General features: G+C 41.2%; 3 protein-coding genes across 5 annotated transcripts in view; 2 read left to right on the top strand and 1 right to left on the bottom strand.

The window, feature by feature from the left end:
• The window catches only part of LOC147321693 (uncharacterized), a 106,491-nt gene that overhangs the window by 66,757 nt on the left and 12,011 nt on the right, over positions 1 to 27,723 (bottom strand). The window lies entirely within an intron of this gene.
• On the top strand, positions 1,903 to 8,684 carry LOC147321695 (uncharacterized). Of its 3 annotated transcripts, XM_086305871.1 has the most exons (4): positions 1,903 to 2,450; positions 2,676 to 2,861; positions 4,339 to 4,398; positions 4,472 to 8,684. In XM_086305871.1, the coding sequence occupies exon 4, from the start codon at positions 4,507 to 4,509 to the stop codon at positions 5,539 to 5,541; it is 1,035 nt and encodes a 344-aa protein (XP_086161997.1). In that variant the 5' UTR covers positions 1,903 to 2,450; positions 2,676 to 2,861; positions 4,339 to 4,398; positions 4,472 to 4,506; the 3' UTR covers positions 5,542 to 8,684. The 3 variants fall into 3 exon arrangements, with proteins under 3 accessions (XP_086161997.1, XP_086161996.1, XP_086161995.1); XM_086305870.1 differs by lacking the exon at positions 4,339 to 4,398 and having other exon boundaries at positions 1,909 to 2,388; XM_086305869.1 differs by lacking the exon at positions 4,339 to 4,398 and having other exon boundaries at positions 1,909 to 2,450.
• On the top strand, positions 22,036 to 25,903 carry LOC147321694 (uncharacterized). Its single transcript, XM_086305817.1, has 3 exons — positions 22,036 to 22,125; positions 23,462 to 24,478; positions 24,842 to 25,903. The coding sequence occupies exons 1-3, from the start codon at positions 22,108 to 22,110 to the stop codon at positions 25,418 to 25,420; spliced, it is 1,614 nt and encodes a 537-aa protein (XP_086161943.1). The 5' UTR covers positions 22,036 to 22,107; the 3' UTR covers positions 25,421 to 25,903.

Below are 27,723 nucleotides of genomic sequence, written 5' to 3'. Positions count from 1 at the left end.
ACCATTTTTTGGAGCACTACCCTGCTGTAATAGAAAAATATGGGCCATTGGTTGGAGTATGGACAATGCGCTTTGAGGCGAAACACAGATTTTTCAAGCAAGTTGTGAGACACACTAACAATTTCAAAAATGTGTTGCTGACCCTTTCTACAAGGCATCAAATGATGATGGCATACCACATGCAATCAAAAGAGGTGAAACCTGCCCTGCTTGTCACAAAAATATCCAGAATGCCTGTAGATGTGCTGCATCCAGACATACAGGCAGATTTAAGAGCAAGATCACCATCTCTGACTTGTGTGCAGCTTGCCACCACTGTCACCTACAGTGGAACAAGATACACTGCTGGGATGATCCTGTCTAATGGTTCAACATGTGGACTACCAGACTTTGCTGAGATAATACAGATAGTCGTTTTGGACAATTGTGTATATTTCATTGTGAAGTTACTTGCTGCATGGTATGTAGAGCATCTGAGATCTTTTCAACTGGAGGACACTGGCAAGATCAGTCTTTTGGAGCAGCAGAAACTTGGTGACATGTGGCCCTTGGCTTCTTACAATGTGGGAAGAAAACGCTTGGTAACCCTGAAACGTTACATCTGCTGTGAATAATAGGTAAAAACAAAACAAAACGACAACAACAAAAACTTGATAACATGTACATCTCCCAAGTATTTGTTATTTGCAACATTTGGTGTGTTGAAGTGTGCTTTTTGTTTTATAGTTTTATATCTCAACTATTGTATAAATGAAAAGTAATAACTAATTTTATTTAATTGAAGGGAAATTTAACTCTGCCCATTTACATTTTATTCTAGGTTGAACAAGATGGAGGCAAAGCTTCGTGTAATTATTGATGACCAAATCGAGAAGTTGGTTCTTCCATCAGGGATCCCACCAACATTGGAGGAGCTGCAGAGTGTTGTGAAGGATACTTTTGGGATTTCAAATGACTTCAGTCTTCAGTATTTTGACCCAGAATTCCAGGACTACTTCACTCTTCACAGAGCTGACCAGATAAAAGACAAAGACACTGTGAAGGTTGTTGGCATCACCCCGGTCATGATAAACTTGACTCCGGTTGATGACAGTTTTGGCAGCCCCTCTGGCCAACTGTCTGACTATGACTCCTCATATGCTGAGTCAGTTGTATCCAATGCAGACTCTGCTGCAACTACTTCTTCTCAGGACACCATTATTCTCAAAAGGCAGAAGACCACAGAACGTTGTGAGCCCTGGCCGAAACAGTTTCCCATTCCACAGTTTGCATATGAAACTGAGATGTACCTGGAAAGAGCCACTGAGGAGTATAAAAAGAATGGAAGAATTACTTTTCAACTTTATTTGAAAAAATAGGACACACTACTTTTTTTTCTTTTTTTTAAAACAGTTCTTATGAACTCCTGTGTCAATGGAGGACTTAATGTGTTCGATTTTAACACTCTAAATAACACATTCAAAATAAATTGGTTAAAAATATAATTACAAATCCTACATCCATTTGGATACTATACCTATGTACATGTTTTCTAAGGAAGGTGTCCTTACTTATAATTTTAATATTGATAAAATCCCTATATAAATCTCTGCATTTCATCGCCAAGCTTTTTTAGCATGGACTCTTATTTACAAACATGGTCTACACAAACACCAAAACCACAACAGATGTGTGATTAACTTGTTAATCTTAATGGTTAAATTTCATATTCACAAATCCAAATGTTTAGGAAGACATCCCTCTTTTTATGTTTTTTTTCCCACGAGCTTGTGCAATACCTTTAATATAGTGCTGTTTAATTCTACTTTGTATAATGATGTTTAAATAAAGGTTTGTAAAAAAAAAAAAAAGAAGAAGACGAAGAAGGAGGAGTGTGCGTACTGTGCTCTTTGCTGTGTCTTGCCGCCGTTTTAAAAATGGGCACTTTTTGAAGAACCCGCATCAAAGTATTGTGGAGAAGCGTCGTGTTAAATCTAATTGATGAACGGCTTGTTGTGAAGTATTGTAACAGCCACTATGGTGTGGTGTCCCTTTAAGACGCCCAAGTCGAGGGTTGATGGTGTCATCAGTTTGTGCCACTGCTCTCTCGCTCCGGGATTATGAGGACACGTGCCTTCACGCTTGTGCTTAACGAAGGACGGATTTATGTTTTCTTCTCCAGACATTTTTTTTGTTGTTGTTTTATTTGCAACGCTTGGGTTGTATGAACGCTGGGCGTTATGTTGTTGAGCCGCAGCCGTTCAACCGGGCTTTTATATGGTTGTTGAAGAAGGCGTATTAAAGAACCACCGTGGATTACCGATACCAGCGTGGGTGTGTGTTCTTCCGACTAGCCTGCTAGGTGTTTTGCCGCCTCCTCTCAACCACGCAACACAACCCGACGTTACAGTATGTATTGCAGCTGCGAAGACGAACGTACGTTCTCCTGTTAGGTTACAGCTGGTAGGAAGGTGCGTTCAGTGTGTCTTTGTAATTTTAAGTTTCCATGTCAAACGAGATGAAACAGTTATTTCTGGATGCGCACTTATTTGCTGAGATTAACAATGTGTTTTTGTAAACCACGTGATGATTTAAGTCATTTAATCTTTACAGAACATGTGAGCGAGGCTAAAAGAGCAATATTTTTATGTTTAGTAAACTGACGTTTCTAAATGTAACTGCTTTTATTTCATTAGTTCTGACGAGGACAGCTGAATGATGTTGTTGGTGAGCTTGGATTAAATCATCTCTAAACAAAGAACTTGTCCTCGTGGTGACTGACTTGGGGAGTGGAGGTCAGTGAGCCCATTGTCTCTGCTGGTCCGACTCCAACTACAAAGCCGGCCCGCTCGCCCCCTCCTGAGTCTGAGAGGAGATCCAGAGTAAGTCAGTTATAACTACACTGGTTGCTTAACTTTATCATTTTCTACAGGGTCTCTCTCTCTTAGCCAGTGTTGGGGAGTAACGGAACACATGTACCGCCGTTACGTATTTAAAATACAAAATATGAGTAACTGTATTCCGTTACAGTTACCGTTTAAAAAGGTGGTATTCAGAATACAGTTACTTTGTTGAAATAAATGGATTACACTGCGGTACTTTCCTGTTTCATATTGTCGCGGGTCAGGACTGTTTGGGTTTTGTTTGACAGCTACGTTGTGTTGTTCCAGGAGGCAGCGTTACGGTTGCCATGGTTACAGGGCGACGCTCTCTCTCTGCGACTGTGTGCTTCCTGGGTGAGAGAGCGCCTTTTCGTTGTTGTTGTGCTAAGCTAACAGGCAGAATGCTACAAGCATAGCTCTAAAGAATGTAGCATCATGGGCAGTGTAGTCCGTGTTGCAGGGAGAATGGACTGCCATACACGTTATGGGTCTGTGAGCGCGAGGAGGAAGAAAAAGGGGAGTGGAAAGGTACGAGCTGTCATCGAGGAAAAACGGGAGCTGGAAGCATGTAAATATAATAATAACCACTTCAGCCAAGAAGAGTGCCTGACGAGCCCAGTTGTAAGTAAGCTATTAAGACTCGACTGTACGCTGTGTTCGTGTTTTCCTCCGAAAACAATAAGTTCCGTTGGAGCAGTCTTTCAACGCCTCTCTCTGTCTCTCGCAAGCAAAGTTGACCCAGACAACAAAGTAAAGCTATTTTTCGGCTATGAGCCGACAGGGACCCCGCCGTTTTAGTCAGAGGTCCCTTTACTACGGTTCGGCGTCGCGGACCTTCAGTAACAGTAATAAATCACACAGCAATAGTACATTCACGTTGTTGTAAAAAGCATGATAATATATTAAGTAATCCAAAGTATTCAGAATACGTTACTGTCATTGAGTAACGTAACGGAACACGTTACAGAATACATTTTGGGGCATGTATTCTGTATTCTGTAATGGAATACATTTTAAAAGTAACCTTCCCAACACTGAGTGTAGTATTAAGTGGACATGGCCATGAAAAATAAAGGCATTAGACTACGTGTCCTTGGGGGGTGGAAAGCTGTAGACTCTCACCCACGCTTGCCTGTGAAAAAGTAGATAACAGGGGACCATCTTCTAGTGGAGATGCATTATAACTCACCTGTGCATTAGAATAAAAGGTGTTGATTGCAGCTGACAGTGTCTGCAGACTTTGATAACTGTGACACCCTCGTGGTTAATCAGAGGGAAATCTGAGTCAGTGTGGATTTGGTTGTACAGCTCTCACACATACAACCTGAACTGCACATTGTAAGTGTGATGTTCTTCAAATTTGAACAAAGTAAAAACTAAAAAACTTTGAAGTCATACGAGCCAATATTTTATTCACAATGTTGAACTTTTACTACTTTTATCCCCAAAATGAGCTCACTTCAAATATTTACCACAGCATAGCGTCCCCAGGCACCTGAGACGTTTGGCAGATGGTGAAACTGTTTATCTTTGTGAGGTAAGAGGGGGCACTTGTGGATGAGCTGAAGATATACACCTGATGTCACTGTTTGGGTTCTTTGTCATTACAGGAGAAAGAAGTGAAAGCAGGCCCAAACCTCAGCACATGGATGACATCAACCAAAAACATCCAGCACCAGCAAGTAAAGATGAGCCAGCGGCGATCCCTGTGGAAAAGACTTTTCCTGCTATGAAGCAGCCCAGAAGACGCAAGCGCGCCAACAGGGAGGAGAGAAGCTTGAGCTGTGACCAGTGTGGAAAGACCTTTACTCTGATTGGTAGCTTAAAATCACATCAGCTGATCCACACCAGTGTGAAACCATTCAGCTGTGATCAGTGTGGAAAGACCTTTACTCTGAGATGCAACTTAAAATCACATCAGCTCGTCCACACGAAATTTAAAGCTTTCAACTGTGATCTGTGTGGGATGTCTTTTACTCACAGTAACAACTTAAAAAGACATCAGCTGATCCACACCGGTGTGAAACCATTCAGCTGTGATCAGTGTGGAAAGACCTTTACTCAGATTTTTCACTTCAAATCACATCAGCTGATCCACACCGGTGTGAAACCATTCAGCTGTGATCAGTGTGGGAAGTCTTTTACTCAGAAAGCTCACTTAAAAACACATCAGCTGATCCACACCGGTGTGAAACCATTCAGCTGTGATCAGTGTGAAAAGCGCTATACTCTGAAAGGTGACTTAAAGAAACATTATATGATCCATGTTGGAGTTAAATCATTTGTCTGTGATCAGTGTGGAAAGTCTTTTACTCAGAAGAGCAACTTAAACTCACATCAGCGCACCCACTCTGGAGTTAAATCATTTGTATGTGGTCCCTGTGGAAAGGCTTTTACTCGTATGACTGGCTTAAAATTACATCAGCGCACCCACTCTCGAGTTAAATCATTTGTATGTGGTGACTGTGGAAAGGCTTTCATCCATTACAAAAGTCTATTGAGGCATCAAAAGACCCACAAAGTGTCCTCCTGTGAGAAAAGTGGCAGACCAATGGGACATTACCCTGACAGGGTTCATTTGAACACAGTGGGAGAAACGGGGGATCTGAACAAAAGTTCTTCTGGATGCTGCGTCAAACTTAAAAAGCTTGAGATCAGGCTTCACAGAATTCAGCTTTAATTTCCTGAGAAAGTCAGAGCTTCACTGTCTTTGTAGATCTAGTGAAAACATGAAAGGGTGCAAAAAGAGGCACTGTGGTACTGCATGATGAAGTCAGAAGTGACAGAGAAGTATGTGAGCGTGGTTCAGGACATGTTTGTGTGGTAGCAGTGACTACCACACATACTTGGGTTGAAGGTGGGGGGAGGATTACATCAATTCTGAGCCCCAGATGGAAATTAGCCCTTGGCTATAATCTGGTATGTTTACATTCATGTAATTTTTTTTTTTACATTTGTATTCATTAACATGCACTGTCCTAAATAAATAAATTCAAATTCAAATTCAAACCACTGTAGTTATGGCTAGACAGGTTACCCTGAATCTTCCCTTAGGTATGCTGCAATAGGTGGAGGCTGCTGGGAATTTCCCATGATGCATTGAGTATTTCTTCCTCAGTCACCTTTCTCTCTCACTACTTGTTAATAGCAGAGATGGATAGTAATGCATGCGTTACTGTAATCCGATTACTTTTTTCAAGTAACCAGTAAAGTAAGGGATTACTATTGCAAAAAAGGTAATTAGATTACTGTTACTTTCCCGTAGGAACGCTGCGTTACTGCGTTACTAAAACCGTCTTATTTTTTTTTTCAAGAATGTCTCATGACAGTGATGTAAGCGAGTGCGACGTTCGTGGCAACAGCTGTGTAACTCCCAAAATGACAACACAGGCACAGCTTCTTCAAGACGGGCGCTTCGCTGCATTTATTGAACACCGTGAAAACTATAAACATAAAACTCAAAGGCTTTAAGTGCTTCAATCTATCAGAAATAACACTTGTGCTTTAACAACAAAAACTTACCTCGTGGCCGCCTGCCACTTCGGAGGTCCTAGAAGAATACCTTTACAGTCTTGCGGATTCTAAATTAAAACATAAAATAATTAGAACACCGTACATTACAAATTTTCACAATATTACAATACAGTTATAGCAAATGACAAATACCTTGTACAGCTGGTAGACTAAACAGGGCTTTGCCAATAGCTCGCTGAACTCCTTAGTGTGATTATTAAACGTGGGCTCACAGCCTATATTATCAAACCTCGCAATAATAGCGGTGTAACAAAACTTGTTCTTTGTGACAAGATAAACACACCTTTACAATATTGACCACAGAAATGTACAAGCAAGAACATTTTAACTGCTGGAACCATCTATTAAACTTCTTTATGCATAAGCCATTTCTGTGACACTTACACTCCCACCAAAATCACTCATTGTTTGCAATGTGACTTTCTAATGTGTCAACATTAAAGTCTGGTTCACTTTCCATGTCAGTCTCCAGTAAAGTCACTACCTTGTGAATAGGTCTTTCCAGATATATCAGCCTTGTCAGTGCTTTTCCCCTGTCAAAGGTAGTTTCGCTGGTCTTGAGCTTCACCTTTCGAACCTTGCCATCTGGGCTCTCTATAGCCTCTACTATTAGAGCAAGTTTCCATTTACATCTTGGAGCATTATCATCCTGCAGTATCACAATGTCATTTACTCGCAGGTTTCGTGAGACGTTCTGCCATTTCCTTCGCCGCTGGAAATTTAACAGATACTCTCGCCTCCACCTTTGCCAAAACTCATTTGCTAGAAATTGTACTCTCTTCTATCTTTTGTTCAAGTACAAATCCTCTCTGCAAAACTCTCCTGGAGGTGGAACAATAACTGAAGATTTCATCGTTAATATGTGATTGGGAGTTAATGGCTCTGGTCCCAAGGGATTGTTGAGATACTCAACAAGGTCTGCTGTTAATGATGGCCATTGTCTCGTAAAGCAGTGTTCTTAGACTAGCTGTATCGAGTCTGTTTCAGAACTTGTCCAGCATCGCTGTCAGTACACTTCGTACTGTTTGAATTTGATGTTCCCAGATGCCCCCCATGTGGCTAGCTGCCGGAACGTTCACCACAAATTCACAACCAATAGCTCTTTGTGGTTCTTGATCCATATCCTTCATTAGCTCCAAAAATTCTCTTTTGGCGCCCATAAAGTTTGTCCCTTGGTCATGTGGCAGGATGAATGTTATTCCTTGGTTCAACCCACTTTCAGCCTGGCGCATTAGGGGGCGCTAGTATAAATAGTGGCCATTTGAGCATTCCTGGATCGCTTACCTGTGATCTCCTTTTTGGTCACCTGACTTCCCTTTGGTGTTGCAGAGATCATTCTGAAGCCTCCATCGCGACTGGTAGGTGTTTACTCATTGTAGTGTGTACATTACCTTACTTGGTGGTAAACAGATATTGTTTTTAGGTCATAGCTGTAGAAGCCTCCTATGAGCCACTCTGCTCATGTTTCATGACGCGGTTTACTTGGTACGTAATTCAATTTTGTTACGATCTCTGCCTTTTATTGTTCTTTTATAGTAATTACTTATTATGCTTTGCAGGAAGTGTGGGCCTTAGTTTTACGCAACGCTACGCTAACTGAAGTGCTGCTGCTTTGCTTTGCTTTGCTTTTACCGTCTGTTCCCGTTGCGAGGTTTCTCTTCCTGCTGCTGCCAGCTTTTTAAAGTGGACGTCAGCGTGGACAGCGGCCATATGCATGCCGGTTATGGGAATCAGCTGGCGTACATATTAATTGACCGGATGATTAACTTATAGTTGGGCAGGCGGCAAGTTGGAGCAACACGGCGATTCCGTTTGCTCCAGATTTTAACGTTTTATCCAGATTGTACGTTGTTTTTCTGTTGTTTTGATTTGTAGTTTGGATTTTTGTTACGCCACTGGTGGGAGGCCCTTTTTCTAGCTGAAGATCACCAGTGTGGTCCTGCAGTTGGGTTATCCCCCGGTGCTACATTAGTTTTGTTGTAATATATTAAAATTTTCTTTGTTCCTTTATTCAGATGCGGAGTGCCGACATGGAGTAGACTAGGGTGCCTTGGTGGTGGGATCCTTTGAGTGTACACACCTGCCTCGTTTAGTTCATTAGTGTGAGCGTGTGATTTTGTGTTGCACTTGTATCTTGGTGTGTTTCTTTTGAGTTTGTGCGTGGCATCCCTGCCCCTCCACTGGTAAGCCTCAGCTCTGAATACCTTTTTAAGCATATTTGTACATGGATATTTATGATTGTGCTTTTATATGGTGTTTTAAATGATTATTAATAAATTGTCAACTTGTTTTATCATTGAACCTCGTCTCTGTACTGAGTATAACAAACCTAACTGCCTTCTTGGTGATTAGTGTTACTTCCAGTATTCTCTGGGTGAAATTCCCAGAGTGGCGTTGTCTTTTAAACTGTGAAGAGTATTTACTTTATTCTCACTTTGTGCTGCCACAGTCACATCTTAATTGCTGGACAGGACCTCTTACGGCTATCAGAACTTGAAGAGCGTTCATGAAGGCATCTGTCGATAAGTCATCTAGCGTTTCAATGTGCACAACTCGTGAACATAAACACGTGAACAATAGTCCATACCTTTTGACTTCCTTTCTTCCTTCCTTTACCATGAATGAACCAAAACAGTCGACACCACAATACGAGAACGGAGGTGCTGTCAGACACTTTGATGAGTCTTCACATATCTCACGCCAAAACTTCTGAACTGGTGGACAGAAACAAAGAGCGTGGATGTAATTGTCCGGTGTATTTGCTAGACAGTGTGAGCAGTTGTTGGAAGGCGTATAGCCCATCTTGAACATCCTATGACCAGTATAGCGCACTCTATGTAATATTTTGTATTGTATTAATTGCAAACTGGGATTTCTGATCCATTGAAAGGTTTTTAAGCTGAATCTGTTTCTACCTTGAGAAACAATATGTACTCTCATCCTGTACACTGAAGGCTCAGAGTTTAAATCGCCTTTGTCCCACCAAAGAAATCTCAAATAGTCTTGATGCTCCTTGGTGACGTGGAATTGGTGGAACATCCTCTCCACATCCCACATGATGGCGATGGGGCCCTTTCTGAATCGACATAACACTCCAATCAGTGCATTGGTAAGATCTGGTCCAGTCAGAAGATGATCGTTAAGAGATGTCCCCTGGAAATGGGCCGAACAATCAAAAACCACATGTATTTTCTCAGGTTTGTGGGAGTGGTAGACCCCATGGTGCGGTATATACCATGCTGCCTCATTATCCAGTTCTTGCTCTGGGACCTTCTCTGCGTCTCCACCTGCTATGATGTTGTCCATGAACTTGACGTAATCTTCATAGTATTTCTTATCTCTTCTGAGCCGACGTTCCAACGAAGACAGTCTATGCTCAGCACATTGTTTGTTGATTGGAAGATTTGGGTTGTCGGTTTTGAATGGCAATGGGACTTCATAGTGACCGTTTTCCTTATGCCTTTGGTCACCTTTGACATGAACAAAATGTCTTCCTGAGAGACTGGATTGTCATCTGTTGCATGCTCAGAGAAATCAGATCCCAAAGCCTTTATTACATCAACTGGACCAACTTCCTTCACTTCTGCATACAAAATGCACTTCTTGCTTGAGTTCAACTGCTTGTTGTACTGCAGGAGTAACTTCTTGAACAATGATTCTGTGGCTTATGCCAATATCATCATTGTGATTTTGAACTTAATGTATAACCAACTATGCTCCAGCCGAGATCAGTTAGCTGTGTGTAAGGCTGACTCTCCTCACCTGCAATAATTTCCCATGGAAGAAGGGCTTGCTGACAGTTATAGCCGAGAAGCAGACCAACTTTGCATTCAAGCATTGGAGGTAACCTATCTGCCAGCCTTTTCAAGGTGAGGCCAATTCAAAGCAGTTTCAGACGTCGGGATGTGTGATCTGTTCACAGGGATGAACTCTCTTGTATAGACCAGTGGCAATGTAATTCTCTTTTCCTGCTTGTAGCCTCTAACTTGAAGATTTACCAGTTTCTCGCATGGTATGACTGTTGACTTGGCGGACATGGTCGATAGTCTTAGATGAGCCTTACTCTTATCTGTGTCGAGATCCTGGGCCACTTCATCCAAGATAAAGGATGTATCGCTCTGAGAATCGAGGAGGGCATACACTAGAACTTCTCTGTCTAGGTGATTTTTTTTTTTTTGACGAAACCCAGACCGGTAGAATGGTGGATGTCCGTGTGCTCGAAGTTACTTGAGTTACTCTATTAGTGATTGCGGTTGCTGGTTCATCTCCTTCGCCCTTGTCTTGAGAGTTATCATTCGTTTCAGGCATTATCCTTCTACGCTCTACAAACTTGTCATCATGCACACACGTGGGATGCTTCTTCTGGCATTTTTCACACGTGTTCCTTTTATCACACTTCTTACAATGATGTCCCCCCTTTAAACATCCAAAACACAACCTTTCTGCTTGTACAAACTTGATACGATCCTGGACTGATTTTTCCGTGAATTTGAAGCATTTATCCAGTGTGTGACCATTTCTTTTGCAGTAAAGTAAACTGTGAAGTTTGTCTCTGAAGCATTTTCCTATAGTGAACAGATCTCCAAAGCACCTTTCCCGCACTTCCCAAGCTGCATCATACGCTTCATCTGTGCCCACTAGGAGAAATCCTTCAACCACTCTCTTTGCGGGTCCACCAAGATACTTCCTGAGATAATAGAGCTTTTCGTTCTTTGGAATGTTTTTTCTTTCAATCAAGGTCTCAAATGACAACTGCCAGTCCTTGAACTTTAAAGGGTCACCAGTGAACAGTGCAGGTTCCAGAGTTGGAAGACGATTAGCACTTATTGCGTCTGCTAGTATGCTGACTAGATCCAAGTTTGGCTGTGGATGAGTTGCTGAAGCGGCAGCTTGTGTTGCTTTAGGGATAAATGGCAGACTTGATGCGTTAACTGCTTGGCCTGTGGTGCCCTTAGGTTGCACACCAGGATTTTGTTGGGCTTGGTTTATGACTGTGGGAGTACGTGGAACAAATGCAGGGCTTGTGGCATTATGGGCTTGGGTTGTATTTGGCGCTTGAGAGGGAACTTGTGGTGGAGCAGGGATTGCTGAGGTTTCGCTCTCAGTTTTGATACTGCGCACTAAACTACGACTTTCAGAAATACTTTCAGCTTCTGCATAAACCTTTACTTTAGCTCTTGCAGCATTCAGTTTTTTAACCTCTTCCAAGCGTTCAATCTTTCTGCGCTGCTCCTCCATTGCTTGTTGCCTTTCTAAGTTTTCAAGTTCCAACTTTTTTAGTTCAGCTGCTTCCCTTTCTTGATCCTCCATTACTGCTAATATTTCTTGACACACAGCTGCCTCAGCCTCTGCTTCTATTGATTTGTGAGTATGACGGGCTTGAACCACTTTTAGACCTTCGTGATCTTGATCTTGATTTAGTACTTTCAGATCCTAAGCACGACCCAACATCTGGCCATGGCTCTTCATCACCATCTGCAAGGTCTCCTTGTAAGTGTTTTTTAGCTCTTCTGACAATGAACGAGGAAAGTGATGTACATGTATCCACTTTGCATCTTTCATCTGCATCAGGAGTTTGTATTTGCCATATTTGTTCATAAATGATTTGTACATCTTTGCAAGCAACATTTACATTGTTGATGAGCTCATTCAATCCACTCTCGGAAACTTCATTTCTTAATATTACTTTGCTCAATCTTGCTTCATATCTCCATTTTTTTCAAAAACGGCATATCTGTGTTGGAGGCCTTTGAGTTTCTTCTCTTGAAGCTCTTTACCCTTTTCTGTTAGTGTTCTTACTCTTTCACTTTTACAAACAGTCTGTAGTTCTGTAATTTGTTCATCATTTTCTTCCACTTCAGTAAGTGGTACAGCATGGTGCTCTTCGAGATCTTTGTCAACGATCTCGGAGTCTAGTTAAATGTCATTGAGCGCACTGTGTTCAGAGTTCAAATACTTCTTATATTTGTGACTTAAGTTACTTTGGGGTTACTGTTACTGTATACTTTAAGTGCACCTTTTCTTAAAGGACCTTGTAAACTTCACTCAAACTTTGACCTTAAGCAAGCACACAGAACTATTCACCAAACTACAAAGCATACCTTGAAGTACAGTAGAAATGAAATAAACTTTGACAAATGTGTTATAGAAACTTATTGTGGCTCTTTAAACTTGACTTAAACCACTCTTATTCTACCTTTAACACTGTCCTTTAACAATTTACACCTTACTCCAGTATAACGTTGCTGCTGCTGTGCTTGGCTGCTTGAGAATGGTGAGCTTATGCAATTGCGCCCTCTTGTGTCGCTCCACTTCACCGTCACTCTCTGCAGCTGCCGTCTTCGTAATTAGCTTCTCACCGGCACTGGCTAGGGCGAGTTTTCACTGTAACTCCAAAATGACAACACAGGCACAGCTTCTTCAAGATGGGCGCTTCGCTGCATTTATTGAACGCCGTGAAAACTATAAACATAAAACTCAAAGGCTTTAAGTGCTTCAATCTATCAGAAATAACACTTGTGCTTTAACAACAAAAACTTACCTCGTGGCCGCCTGCCACTTCGGAGGTCCTAGAAGAATACCTTTACAGTCTTGCGGATTCTAAATTAAAACATAAAATAATTAGAACACCGTACATTACAAATTTTCACAATATTACAATACAGTTATAGCAAATGACAAATACCTTGTACAGCTGGTAGACTAAACAGGGCTTTGCCAATAGCTCACTGAACTCCTTAGTGTGATTATTAAACGTGGGCTCACAGCCTATATTATCACGCCCAAACCTCGCAATAATAGCGGTGTAACAAAACTTGTTCTTTGTGACAAGATAAACACACCTTTACAATATTGACCACAGAAATGTACAAGCAAGAACATTTTAACTGCTGGAACAATCTATTAAACTTCTGTATACATAAGCCATTTCTGTGACACTTACAAGCTGTGTGCAGATCAACAATGGATAATATATCGAGTGCACGAGAGAGTATGAGCATCCAGCGTTTAAAGAGTGGTAGTGCTGACCTTACTTTGAGTTTGATTCCATGAAAAGTGACAAAAACATTAGCGTTCATTGTTCGTGGGAAGAAAACTTATTTTTACAGCGAAAAAAACCCTAAACTTCCAAGCAAGCACCAAGTGCGCTACCATGCAATGGGAAAAATCACAGAGAAATTTGCAGATTATTCCATTGACCGCTGCTTTACAGGTGAAAAGGGAGCAACAGGACCGCTAGTCTTTGATTTAATTTATTTTCTGCTGTGTTTTACTTGCATCTATTTGAAAGACTGGGCGTAAACACAAATTTTTTTTTATTTTATATGCTGGAATGTGCAGAAAATAGGTTTAAATGTTAAACAAATTTCTTCCAGTCAGAGAATGTTGCATATAATTTAATTTTTGTTTGATGCAAAAGTTAAAAGATTAAAACTAATAAAACAAGTTTTAAAAAGAGACTTTTCCATTTGATTACATTTTTGTATGATAGATTATGCAGAAATAGTAGAATTGGGCTGAAAAATCTATCGCTTTATCACCCGTTCAGGTTGTAAATTGTGTTTTTAAAAAGTAACTAAGTAATTAATTACTTTTGAAAATAAGTAATCAGATCCATCATTACAATATTGAGGGCTTTGTATAATAGTCTAACTGCAAAAATAAAGACCAACGGTGAACTTTCAGTTGCTTTTAAGCTTGAAAGGTCCGCAAGACAGGGATGCCCCCTGAGTCCACTCTCATTTGCCATTTCTATAGAGCTGCTGGCTCAAAGGATTAGGCAGAATGATAAAATAAAAGGGATTAATATTGTTGGAAGTGAGCAGAAATTGGCCTTGTTCGCAGATGATGTTTTGGTTCACTTATCAAAACCTACAGAAAGTTCTTAGTAACTTTTGAAAGCCCCCCCCCCCCCCGCAAAAAAATTGCTCAACAAATACAAACTAGGCTGGGACAAAAAAAAAAAATGAAATATTTGGGCATTAACTTATCAATGGATATTACCAGTTTGGAAGAAATCAACTACTCCCCATTTAAAAAATATATTATGGTAGATATTAACAGATGGTCATTAACCCCTTATCTAAGCATCTCTTCTAGAGTAGACACCATAAAATTGAGAATGCTTCCAAAGATATTATACTTATTCCAGTCTATTTCTGTTTTTTTCTTTCTTCCCCCCCCCCCTTCTCACCGTCTCTTCTCCCCTTTGGTTTTCTTTCTCTCCCTCTCTTTCTTTCATTCTTTCTCCCTGTCCTATCCCCCAGTCATGTCTGTCCCGTTTGTAGCAACTGAAAATAAAATAAATTCATAATTATAATAAAGGTCAATCAAATGGACCTTAAGACAACAATTCTGATGGCTGAAGATCCAAACGGGACGAAAAAAAAAAAAAAAAAAAGGAGTGCAGTGTGGCAGGCAGGAGTAGGACCCAAAATGCAGGCGCTCAGCCTCAAGGTGTTAACTCAAAGTCACAGCTTTATTGGCTGGCAGGGGAAAAAAAACATACAAACTAAAACTGGGAAACAACAAACTAAAACTCACAGGGAGCTCCACAGAGCAAGAGCGACAACGCGACACTGACTCAGAGAAACACAGGGTTTAAATACACTGGGAAGTAACAAGGGGAATGAGACACAGAAGGAGGGCACAGCTGGGAGAAATCAGGACTGACGAGACAAGAAAAGCAGGACGCATTCACATAAGACACGGACCTTCAAAGTAAAACAGGAAGTATGATATAGAGACACGGTGGAGACAGCAACTAAGAAACACAGAGACAAACCATAAGGTAGAGGACTCTAAGAACCGAAAGACACAGAGGGAAACTCACACATGCAGACACAGACTTACACAGAACAGAGGGGACACAGAGAAACATGAAGGGCAAGGGATCGAAACTAGAAACCATAGAATAACTCACACAAGTACAATAATACAAAAATCACAAAGAACTAAACATGCTGGGTCATGGGACCCAGGACCCTGACAATTTCTATAGAAAACCCTGATAGATACTTTGCAGAATGGGATTGGATCCTCTCTAGATTTATATGGGCGAGTAAAAAGCCAAGAGTTAAGTTTAAAACACTTCAGCTTTCAAAGGATAAAGGAGGACTAGGCCTCCCTTGCCTACATGACTATTATAGGGCAACCCAAATAAGAAATCTGGTGGGCTGGTGTAAACCTGGATACTGTTCAAGATGGAAGGAAGTGGAACTTTCCTTGGGAGGTAACTTCCTTGGTGGGGTACTGATACAAGATCCCTCAGAGTTACGACACCTGGAAGACCCGGGTAACCCTTGGATAGTAAGCTCAATAAAAACATGGAAAAGAGTACTTAAAAAGTATCAATTAATCCAAAGGGCCGGATTCCTTAGGTGGTTTGCATATGGACCAGATTTTTTGCCTAGTAAGACCAACTCGACATTTAAAACATGGGCTAATAAAGGCCTCACCACATACAGTATCTTGTTGAAAGATGGAAAAGTGATGAGTTTCCAGGATCTCAAGAAAAAGTTTGGGTTGCAAAATCAAGATTATTTTTATAGATATTTGCAACTGAGGGACTTCCTGAATAAAAAAACTAAAACATCCCCAGTTATCAACTGGGAATGAAGAAATTATTTATATATTTGAGAATGCATATAGAGATGCACCCTATTGAAAGATTATTTCCAAATGATATTGTTCACTGACCAATCTAAGAGGTCATGATACAAGATATGTTAAAGCAAGATGGGAAACAGAGAGTAATCTATCCCTAACAGGAGAGGAATGGGATGGGCTCTGTAGGCAGCAGTGGTCGGTAACAAGCTCCCCCTCGTGGAGGGAATTCAGCTGGAAGAATGTAATTCATCATTTTAATACCCCGGCTCAAAAATCCAATTATTCTCATAAAATAACATGCTGGAGGCAGTGTGGACATGCAGCAGCAAATCATTTCCACATTTTTTGGGAATTTCCTCGTGTGGCTCAATCTTTGAAGGAAATACATAAGGTCCTGGAAACAATCTTTCAAAAGAAAATACAATTTCATTTTGCAGTATTGTACCTAGGTAACTTAGAGAGTCTTAATCTATGCAAACCGGATAAATATTTGTTGAGTGTGCTGTTGGTAGCTGCTAAAAAGGCCATTGGCTTAAAGAGGACACTCCTACTATAAATGAGTGGATTGATGTGATACTATTTTTGTTATGGAAAGAACAATTTTTAGGCTAAAGTGGCAGGCGGACTCATTTGAAGATTAGTGGTTGAAATATGTACAAAATGGGAGGCCCGATTCTGTATAATCTCATTGTATTTTCTGTTTTTTGTTTTTTGTCTCCCCCCCCCCCCCCCCCCCCCCCACTGTGTTTATTTGATGTTGTATTGTAGAAAACAAATAAAACAATTTGAAGAAAAGAAAAGAAGTAATCAGTAACGTAATGTGATTACTTTTTTGGTGAAGTAATCAGTAATTAGTTACTGATTACTTTTTTCATGTACTTTGACCAACACTGGTTTATAGACCTCTTTGCATTGAATCATACTTGTTATTAATCTCTGGCTCTCTTCCACAGCATGTCTTTTATCCTGTTTTCTTCTCTGAAGAAGTCACTCGGAACACTGAAAACGCCACGTCCAGATGAACAGAATCAACTTTTCGGGACAACATTTAGGTACAAACAATTCACCACAAAAAGACTAAATATCCAGGAAAATTGACAGGTGCTTTGAACTGTGCAGTAAACATGTTTGACAAACTTAACACAATGTAACTTAAATCATACTGCAAGACAGAGCTGGCTTTCATTTCAGTGGGAGATAGTTTCATGGACATTTGCAGCTAGAAGTTTAAACTTTGGGTGAAATGGGGTCAATGCAACTCTTAAGCATCCATGCAAATGTTCATTAGTCAGCTGTGAGTGATTTTTTTTTTTTCCCATTCATCTTTAAATTGCAGATTTTCACTTCAGGAAGCACACAGCCCAACTCCACTGATGACTTGCTGTTGGCCAACACCCTCAATGACTTTTACAGCTGGTTTGATGAGCCATCAAGCAGCCTTGACATCCCCACCTCCCCACTCCCACCAGCACAAAGCCATCACCACCATCAAAGACCTCACCCACAGGAGCTCCCTCCTCACTCCACACCTGAGAGCATTTCACACCACCTTCTCCCACTACAACCCTTCATATTCATGAAGCAGATGTGAGGAAGCAGTTTAAGAGCCCGAATGCTCAGAAAGCTCCTGGCCCAGACGGTGTGTCTCCTGCCTCACTGTGCAAATGAGCTGGCCCCAGTGTTTTCTGGCATTTTCAATTCCTCCTGCCTGCTACAAGTCCTCCACCTTAGTCATCCACCAAATGTCCTCTGCTCTTGTCCCCGTACTCCAGGGTGGGCAACTCCAGGCCTCGAGGGCAGATGTCCTGCAGGTTTTACATATAACCCTGGGTCAACACACCTGAATCAAAGAATTAGTTTATTACCAGGCCTCTGGAGAACTACAAAAAATGTTGAGGAGGTCATTTAGCCATTTGAATCAGCTGTGTTGGATCAAGGACACATCTAAAATCTTCAGGACACTGGCCCTCGAGGCCTGGAGTTGTCCACCCCTGCTGTACACCAACTGCTGCACCTCCAACCACCAGTCGGTCAAGCTAATTAACTTTGAAGATGACACCACCATTATCGACTCATCTCGGACAGGGATGAGTCTGCCTACAGGATGGAGATTGAACGTCTGGTGTCCTGGTGCAGCTGCAACAACCTGGTGCTGAACAACCAGAAGACAGTGGCGATTATTGTGGACTTAAGGAAGCACACAGCCCCACTACCCCCATCATCCTGACTGACACCCTCATCACCACTGTGGACTCATTCCGCTTCCTGACCTCACCCTGGAGTGAGTGGGTGCCCACCATCACCTTAATTATAAAGAAGGCCCAGCAGAGGATGTACTTCCTGAGGCAGCTGAAGAAATTCAACCTGCCAACACGGACGATGATGCAATTCTACACTGCAATGATCGAGTCCATCCTCACCTCCTCCATCACCGTGTGGTACGCTGGAGTCGCCACCACTTACAAACTTACAAACAGAGACTGCAGTGTGTTGTACGCTCTGCTGAGAAGGTGATTGGCTGCAGACTCCCATCTCTGCACCTCCAGGACACTGGGGCGTGCAGCTCGGATCACAGCTGACCCTTCTCACCCTGGACACAGTCGGTTTGACCTGCTCCCCTCAGGCAGGAGGCTCCGGTCCATTCGGACCAGAACCTGTCGCCATAAGAACAGTTTCTTCCCCTCTGCTGTTGGACTCATGAACAATAAACATAAGACTGTTCCAACCACAAACACATGACCTATACTGTGTTCTCTGCATCTGTCCCATTTTTGCACTTATCATCGCCTGCATTCATGTACATCCCAATCTGCTTCGCACTATTTAAAATGTTTATTTTTATTTATTTATTTTACAGGCTGCATCATGCCTGTTCAAGAGTTGCCCACAGCAGATGGCAGGAATAAAATCTCCAACTACATACTAAATGAAAAATTGTTTGGCTGTTCAGACAAAACCCTCTTGGGGTCCGGGTTTGGACCGAAGTCATGGGATTGGGGATCCTGTTGTAGGGTCTACCTTACCATATAAAGTGATTTGAGGAGACTGTTGTTATGATTAAAGTAAAATCCAATTGAAAAAGAACACACTAACACTTTTATTTGTCACAGATTTAGCAGAGAGGAGTCGATCGCTGTGCACACAGAGCCGAGAAAAAAGACGCTCATGTCTGTTCATTTCTGCTCTGTTTGATGAAAAAAGTGTTACTGAGGAACAACAAGAGGGCTTGCCTCTGAACACTCAGCTTGAGGAGTTTTAAAACAGAGCCAAAGCTTGACAGTCACACATCAACATTCAGAAGATTGTTTCAGAGTCTGGTTTAGTGAAATTTGAGGTTAATGGTGTGCCACAGACTTTGTAATTCCCATGTGTATGACTTATTTAAACATTCTCCAAAATGCAAAACTCTTAAAAACAACTTTTACCTTTTAAGAGTAATTAAATCTGAAAGCTGTTCCATCCTAAAGGATTACAACACTGCGTAGTTTATCATTTTATAAAAGTTTCAGCAGCTTTTTGAATTTGTCACATGTGTGGAAAGTTAAGAGTGAGCCTTTGTATCTTACTGTGAGTGATGCTCGTCAGCACACAAACCCAGAGTTTCTCTACAGGAACACAGACAGAGTTATTCCCTGTACTGTAAGGACACATTCAGCATTGTGCAGTAAACCCAGATCATCCCAGTTAAATGATTACATGGATGTGAGTGTGATCGTCAGAGCAGCACTGATCAGAGTCAGGTTATAATGTCCAAGGTGTACACAAACACTAAGTTTGATATTAAAATGTGTGAAGCGAAAATTCAGCCAAAGCCTTTAACTGGGATGTGAAAAAATATAAAATCACAGTATTTAATATTGAGGTCGTGTCAGCTGTATAATATAATTCTGCATATTTCCTAGTAAGAAGGAAATGTGTTTGTTCTTCACAGGCCGTTAACTGAGCACGAAGTCATTTGGATGAGTTTTTCTTGTATTTGTTCATCTCACATCTCTTATTTTCTTCCATATGAGGCGTTCGTTCAGGAAATGTCTGTGAAGTGCAGCTGCATGTAACATGAGTAATACAGTCACTACAAGTGGATGAAATGCTAATTAAAGAAGGAGTGTAACAGCTGATATTTCTGTGGAGATTATACAAGCACTACATGGCGTAAGTTTTTGGACAGCTGGAAAAATACCCGGAGAACAACCCGGAAATATCGTGATGCATGCTCAATCATCCAGGTAAGTAAAACTCAAAAAGTTGATTCTGTTTACCTGGACGTACCGTTCCATATGAACAGAATCAACTTTTGGAGAACCTGGAAATATGGGAACATGCAAACTGCTCACAGGAAGAGACTGAGGTTGCACAAGCTCCTCCAGTCCTCCTGTCAGGCCTGAGCCACTATGCTGCCTATTTTTCAACACTGCAAACAAACGAGCTGAAAGCTGAACTCTGCAGCTTGTTGTGGTCTCCTGTGGCTTTAGGTGATAACAAGCCTTCCATCTGTTCTCCAGCATTTTCATTTACAGCCATAAAATATTTCCACATGATGCTCCTCTTTCTCTCTGCTTGGGATGTGTCGTTCGTGAACGAAACGGCTCTTAGAGCCGACTCTTTGAAGTGAACGACGCGAGCCGAGTCTTTTCATTGTCCCTGCAGCTGTTTTTCTGCCTGCACCAAACCTCTACAGCCTGATTTCTATTTGAAGTGATAACAGGAAATGGATGAGAGCGATCTGCTGCAGTATCAGGGTCACAATAAACTTTATTGTCCAGCTCCTCTGGATGAACACATGAGAGGAAGTGAACTCCTACAAAGTCTCATTTTAATGAGTGTGGCTGCTGTAAAGTGATGCACAGGAAGATGTTAACAAAAACTAATGAAACAGAGATGAAAGTAAACAGTGTTCATATTTGGAAGCACAGAGAATAAAAATATATTGTGGTGGTTAATGTGCAGCTCTTGGTGATTTGGGAGAATCATGTTTTTAATCATGTTGTGGATTGAATGTTGGGTTTGATTTCATTTTATCTATACATATTTTGTCCACTTGTGATCCTTCTGATTGATTTTTTTTTTTTGGTTGACTTGAACCATGTGAAGGTTTAAAGCTGCACTTCCCCCAAAAAGAATAAACTATAATATTGAAGAATGTAAAAATGTCTTCCTGTGTCAAACACAGCTGCAGTCAAAGGAGGAAGGAAAGCTGGTTAAAACTGTTGAATGTGTAAGTTTAAAGGCCCCATCATTAAAGCACAGGTAGATCTGAGTATAATTACAATTCTTCTTTCTATGAAATGAATGTTCAGCATCGAGTGAATTCAGATGTTCTGTTCAGTTTTCTTTCCGTAGTGAAAGTTCACAGCAACAATCGTCTTAAACTGCTTCATATTGTGATCCACTGTATGGTTTATGATGGAGACCCTGAGTCTGGTTCAGCTGCTTTGTTGGGGTCTGTATGTTAAAGAGTCTGTTTGCATGGTGGAGGTGGTGGGACTGGGGGCCTGAAGGAGTTGAAAGTGTGGGGTGGGGGAGTAACAGGTCTGCCCCTGTTTGTGGAAACCACAGGAGGAGCTGTTCAGGCTGTTGCTGGGTGTGAATTGTTGATGGAGTCTTTAAACTTGTAGTTGCTGTTTTCCAGACTGAAGCAGAGTCGTTAGCTGAAAACTGGTTTTAGAGGTTCATTCAGGACACCTTCTCAGGCTCTTACAGCCTTACCTGTATCATAACAAAGTGTATAAACCCCAATCCACCTTTAACATGGTCCTTCTCCCAAACCTTCAAATAGGACTTTCTGGCCCTGTCATAGTAAAGGGCTGCTTAGAATATTAGAGCCAATGTCACAAAGTTCCTCCTGAAGTATAAGTGAGTGAGAGAGTTTCCTCACTTTGCAGCACAACACGTCTCACAAGATTTCTACAAGCAATCAGAGTGAAATTTGTACTTTGTGTTGTCAGATGAACATATGAGACACTTTGACTCTTCAGTGCAGTGTGGAGCCTAACAAAGATCTGTTTTGTGTCCCAGCTGATCAGCAGGAGGAGAAGAGTCTGATGGAGCAGCAGAGGAACATTTTCAGCCATCTGGACTCAGCTGAGTCACTACAGAGGAAACAATGAGCTCAACACAGGAGGTGAGGAAAGTATCACAGTTTCACCAAATAATCAGTCACGTCTAAAACTCTCATCCTCCCAACCTGTTATATGACTGTGTTGTATTTTATTATGTACTATGTTTTTATTTTATATCTATTATGTTTACAAACATCAAGAAGTCACAAGCAAAGAGAAACCACACCACAGCACATGTTTAAATAAGGATATTCATCAAAATTATTTATTAATGAAATTTCAAAACCTTTTCAATCACACAGAAAATACATGTGCAAAGCAACACAACAGTAGCCTGATATCAGACAGAACTGTCACATGATACTAAACATAATGAAGCGCTTCATTATAATTTGTAGATTCAAGCTGCTCTTCATATTTTGACCAGCAGATGTCACCAAAGAGGACTGTTGAAAAGCTTCAAGTAATGACAGTTTGTTCCACGACTGCATTTCACTGGGTTTTGATTATCGATTAAAATTGATTGTAGCTTGGATAACATGATATCAATTCATTAAAATCCTGACTTGATTTTTAAATATAAATTAATTTTGCCCAAAACGCCAGAATCTCAGGTTAAACCTCAGAAAATTTCAACAACCACCAAACGGCTAAAACAGTAAATGAGAGCATGTGCACGGATTCTGCACAAAGACGTCCGTGCCGTCGGGGCTGAAAGCCGGCTGCTCACTGATTCTGATGCGTTCTCAGTTCCTTTATGTTTACATCTTTCTTGGCGCTAGGTTCTGAAGCTGCAGGTTTTGTCACTCTCCAAACAAAACTGACTGAACCAGCAGCAAAAGAAGACTGTTGTTTACAGCTCTGCCGGGTGCTGTTTCTTTTTTGTTATTGTTTTGCTTTTTGTTTCTCTTTTTTTTTCACTCCCAGCAACAAAGCCTAATTTCTGCTGTTCAATACAGAACAAATGTAAAGTTTTTGAAATTATGCAAAATTTCAAAATGCTTAGCTGAGCTGTGTCTGTAATAAAACGTCTGTAACTTTGCTCTGCTTCACTTCAGCAGCATCAGGTAATGTTCATATGTTGATTAATGGTTTTCTTTCGTGTTTGATCCACTGCAGAATATTTTTAAACCCAGGCCAGAAAATTCTCCTTCATGTTTTTCTGTTTTATCCTCAGTTACTTTGACACAAAGGCATCTGCTGTGATGCTTACACCTCTGATGAAGTCTCACACATGTCAGCTTTCATTTTAGAAATATAAAATATGGATAAGTACATAGTGATCAGAATTCTAATATTTCTGATTGTCTGAGGCAAAATTTCCCCGAATCGAAATCAGTGATGATGCTCAACCCTACATTTCACTCACTGCCTGTGTTTGTATCTCTGTCACTGCAGGACCAACATGGAGCGAGAAGTCAGCGCTCTCAGGAGGCCGACAAACCTCACAGAAGAAAGGGGGAGAAGAAATACAGCTGTGACGAGTGTGGGAAAGATTTTACTAAGAAGGATTCACTAAAAACCCACCAACTCATCCACACTGGAGAGAGACCGTTCAGCTGTGACAAGTGTGGAAAGTCTTTTACCCACTCTGGAAGCTTAAAAACACACCAATTCCTCCACAGTGGCGTTAAACCATACAGCTGTGATGAGTGTGGAAAGGATTTTAGCCAACATGGACACCTAAAAACACACCAGCTCATCCATAGTGGAGTTAAAGTGTACATCTGTGATCAGTGTGGGAAGTGTTTTTCTCGGAAGGATAGCTTGGAATATCATAAACGCATCCACAGTGGAGTTAAACCATACAGCTGTGACGAGTGTGGAAAGAGTTTTTCCTGGAAGGGTAGTCTAAAAAAACACCAACTCGTCCACAGTGGAGTTAAAGTGTACAGCTGTGACGAGTGTGGGAAGGATTTTCTTAGGAAGGCTTCACTACAAAACCATCAGGTCATCCACACTGGAGAGAGACCGTTCAGCTGTGACTTGTGTGGACAGACTTTTTCCTGGAAGGATGCTCTAAAAAAACACCAAGTCATCCACAGTGGAGTTAAAGCATACAGCTGTGATCAGTGTGGCAGAGCTTTTACTCAGCGTAGCAGCTTACAGAGTCATCTAGTTTCCCACTCTGGAATTAAGGCATACAGCTGTGACATTTGTGGAAAAACTTTCAGCCGGCTAGGGACCCGAAACAGACACCTACGCATTCACACCAGACATGATGTGTACTGTTGTGGTCAGTGTGGCAAAGAGTTTGCTACAAACACAAACTTACAAAACCATATTATTACCCACTCCGAGGAGAGACCTTATAAATGTGACCTGTGTGAGAAGACTTTTAAAACTCCATATTACCTGAAAGATCACCAACAGATCCACACCAGAAAGACACTCTCCAAGTGCAGTTACTGTGAGGTATGTATTTTTATTTTTATGTTGTGCTTTTAGTCAGACTCTCTGAAACATCTGTTAGCAACGTGTTAGCATTTCTGCTGCATTGAAAAGCAGCTCTGAGTGATTATTCAGATTTGAATTACAGTATTTTAGTGGTAGCAGTTGAGAATTATATTAGTGTTATTGTAGTATTGTTTCTATTATAGTTTTTGCAACACATTAAGCTGAGTATTATAATGCAAAAAGTAAATGGATGTTATTTTATGTCTTGTCTTAGTCCTGGATGTTGACACAGATGATGTTTTGTTTTTTGTCATTTTCAGGTGACGTTAGCAATAAAAATATTGAAGGACTGACTTACACTGTCTTTGTGTCTTTGTTTAGAAGCAGAGCGACACAGATGGATCCAGTTCTCAACCCTGTCATCGCTGTGGTGGTGGGAAAGACTTTCGTTGTGACCTTTGTGGGAAAAGTTTCAGACATCAAATCACCCTAAAAAGACATCAACGTAGACACACTGGAGACAAAATGAACTACTGTAAAGAATGTGGGAGAGGCTTCCCCACAACAAGTGAGTTAAAACAACACGAACTCTATCACAATGGGGTTAGAAAGCACGTCTGTGATCAGTGTGGGTCATCCTTCACCACTGCAACTCACCTTAAAAAACACAAATTAGTCCACACAGGAGAGAAACCATACAAGTGCAGATACTGTGACAAAAGCTTCTCACAATCAACTAATCGTAACTATCATGAACGTACACACATGGAAGTAAACTACAGCTGTGACCAGTGTGACAAGAGCTTCAGGAATTTCAGTTCATACTCCGAACACAAACGATCCCACGTTACTAATAAACTGTTTCACTGTTACCAATGTGCCAAAATATTCACCACATTGTCTGCTCTGTGCAAACATCAGCGTGATCATGCAGGACTGAAATCACTCCCATCTCTGTGAATCTGCAGAGACAGAAAGATCCTCGTCTGGTTTCAGGGTCAGACTTAAAACCCTTGAAATCAGGCTCCACAGAGTTCACAGTGAATCTCCTGTAAAGATCTGATGAGGCAGCTATGAATGAAAATGTGCCTCTCGTTACATTTTAAGCTTTCTAAACTGTTCTACTGTAGTGTTGGTGTTGAGTGGTTAGCTTTGTTCCAGCAGTTGAATCAAAAAATCTGTTTCCTCTTATGTTTTTATTGAATGTATTTTGATCCATGTGTTTTTGTTGGGTGTTTTTTTTTTTTTTTTTTTTTGTGTTCAGGTTGTTTGTGTTATGAAATCCTTCAACAGTTAAAACAAATTTGAAATGTTAAATAAAGAAATGGTTTAATGACAAAGAGTTTGACCCATGATGTCATTTCCTGTATATCAAACCAAAAACTGACGTGACAAATGTTCTCAGTGACACAGATGGAGGTTTATCAGAGGAGACTTGGCTGTTCTGACACTAAACAGGGTTCCTGCAGCTTACTGAAAATCCTGACCTGAAATTTATGAAAAAATAAGATCATCTTTAAAATCTTTTAATTTTTTAACAAAGTTGCTGTTGGTATTAAACATTCTGATTTGTGTTTGTGTGTATAAAAAAGATTAATTTTGGAAAATAATCTTTTAAAGTTGTGGTTTGAGTTGCTCAGTTTCAGAGTTTCCTTTGTTGGCACTGCCTCTCTTCAGAAGTTGTTGGTCTATATTGACATGACAGCTGATTTTTCGGCTGGACGTCATGATGTGAATCTTAGGGACCGAGTTTCAGAGGTGATCTCCCCCAGCCTCACTTGGTCGTTGAGACTGGAATGGGGAGGGTGAGGGTGAAGGGGGGAGAGATGGAAGGTGTGTTGGGGGTCAGTGTCTGAAGTAGTGTCCCTGGGGAGGGGAGGGTGAGGCGTGGGAGTCGGTCCGTCTCAAACCTGCAGTAGAATGTGTTTAACTCGTTGGCGAGGTCTTTGTTTTCTTCAACAGTGGGTGGGGGGCGTCTGTAGCTGGTGATTTCCTGCAGGCCCCTCCACACTGACGCTGGGTTGTTGGCTGAGAGCTGTTCTTCCATCTTCTGGGAGTATCCTGTGAAAGTGACACTCAAAAACTACTCCATGCATTTATTATTTCTAGACTGGACTACTGTAATTTGCTACTATCAGGATGTCCGAAAAACTCGCTGAGACACCTTCAGTTAATCTAAAATTGCTGCAGCAAGAATACTGACAGCGCTTACTTCTTGTTCCTTTAGTATTTAAAAGTAGAATGGGAGGTAGAGACGTCAGTTTTTTGGCCCCTCTGTCTCCCAGTTGGGATTGAGGCGGCAGACACTGTGTCTACTTTTAAGTTTAGGCTTAACTTTCCCTTTTACTAAAACATATAGTTATGGCTAGACAGGCTACCCTGAATCTTCCCTTAGGTATGCTGCAATAGGTGGTTGCTGCTGGGGGTTTCCCATGATGCATTGAATATTTCTTCCTCAGTCACCTTTCTCTCTCACTGAGGTTGTATCACAATTCAGGGTCTGCAGCCTTAAAGGCCGCATTTTAAGGCCGATTACATCACAGCGACGCGATGAAGGCTGTCCCAATTCAAAGGCTGCTCGAAATGCGGCCCTCAAATGCGTCCTTCACTTCCCTGAAATTTAAGGCTGTGGCGGTGTAGACTTCGTGGCCCAATATATCCCACAATTCATAGCATGGCAGTCGGTGTGGATAATTTTGCCGCAGACGGCAGAAGCGGAGCGGCCAAGGAGTAAACTGATAAAAGTAAGTACTGAATAATATATCACTTATTTATGTGCAAATGTTTAATAATGAAGAACATTAAAACATTACTGTTGGCCACATGTCGGCAAAGTTATGTGTCATTAGTCATGTTTGTACTTTCAGCATTTACTTGGTTTTAAAGCCTTTACTTTAAAATATACGCCGTTCAATAGCTGACCTTAATCTTACAGAGAATCTGATGATTTTGTGGATAATTAAAGTCAGTCATATATCCACAAACACAACAAGCTGAAAGTCAGTGATGCTGCTCGGTTTGCAGTCATGAATATCACGGCACAAGCAGGATTCACTGCACTGTTAATGTTAGCTATGTTATATTGCTGCCTCTGTTCGGTGGTGTCGAGCCAAACGGACTTTAACGTGTGTTTGAACGAGCTGACGGTTCACTCGTTAAGCTGAAAGAAAGATGCTTTAATCACAGGAGTCACACATGTGTCCACTGTACCATCTGGGAACTCTTCTTGTTTACACTCGTAATAACACAAACACTAAATCCTC

The sequence above is a fragment of the Aulonocara sp. 'chitande type north' Nkhata Bay genome, linkage group LG9 (assembly GCF_057382095.1).
Source record: "Aulonocara sp. 'chitande type north' Nkhata Bay isolate Kocher_YH1m ecotype deep benthic linkage group LG9, A_spYH_male_GT1.1, whole genome shotgun sequence".
NCBI classification, from domain to species: Eukaryota; Metazoa; Chordata; class Actinopteri; order Cichliformes; family Cichlidae; genus Aulonocara; species Aulonocara sp. 'chitande type north' Nkhata Bay.
Note: the sequence above shows the minus strand (reverse complement) of the source record. Positions and strands in the feature narration are given on the sequence as shown.

What these genes read in the sequence shown, in the direction of transcription:
- LOC147321694 (XM_086305817.1), top strand. An exon ending in CCAAGTGCAGTTACTGTGAG is followed by an intron (nt 24,479 to 24,841) that starts GTATGTATTTTT and finishes GTCTTTGTTTAG; the next exon opens with AAGCAGAGCGACACAGATGG.
- LOC147321695 (XM_086305871.1), top strand. Translation starts at nt 4,507, where the DNA reads ATGGATGACATCAACCAAAAACATCCAGCACCAGCAAGTAAAGATGAG.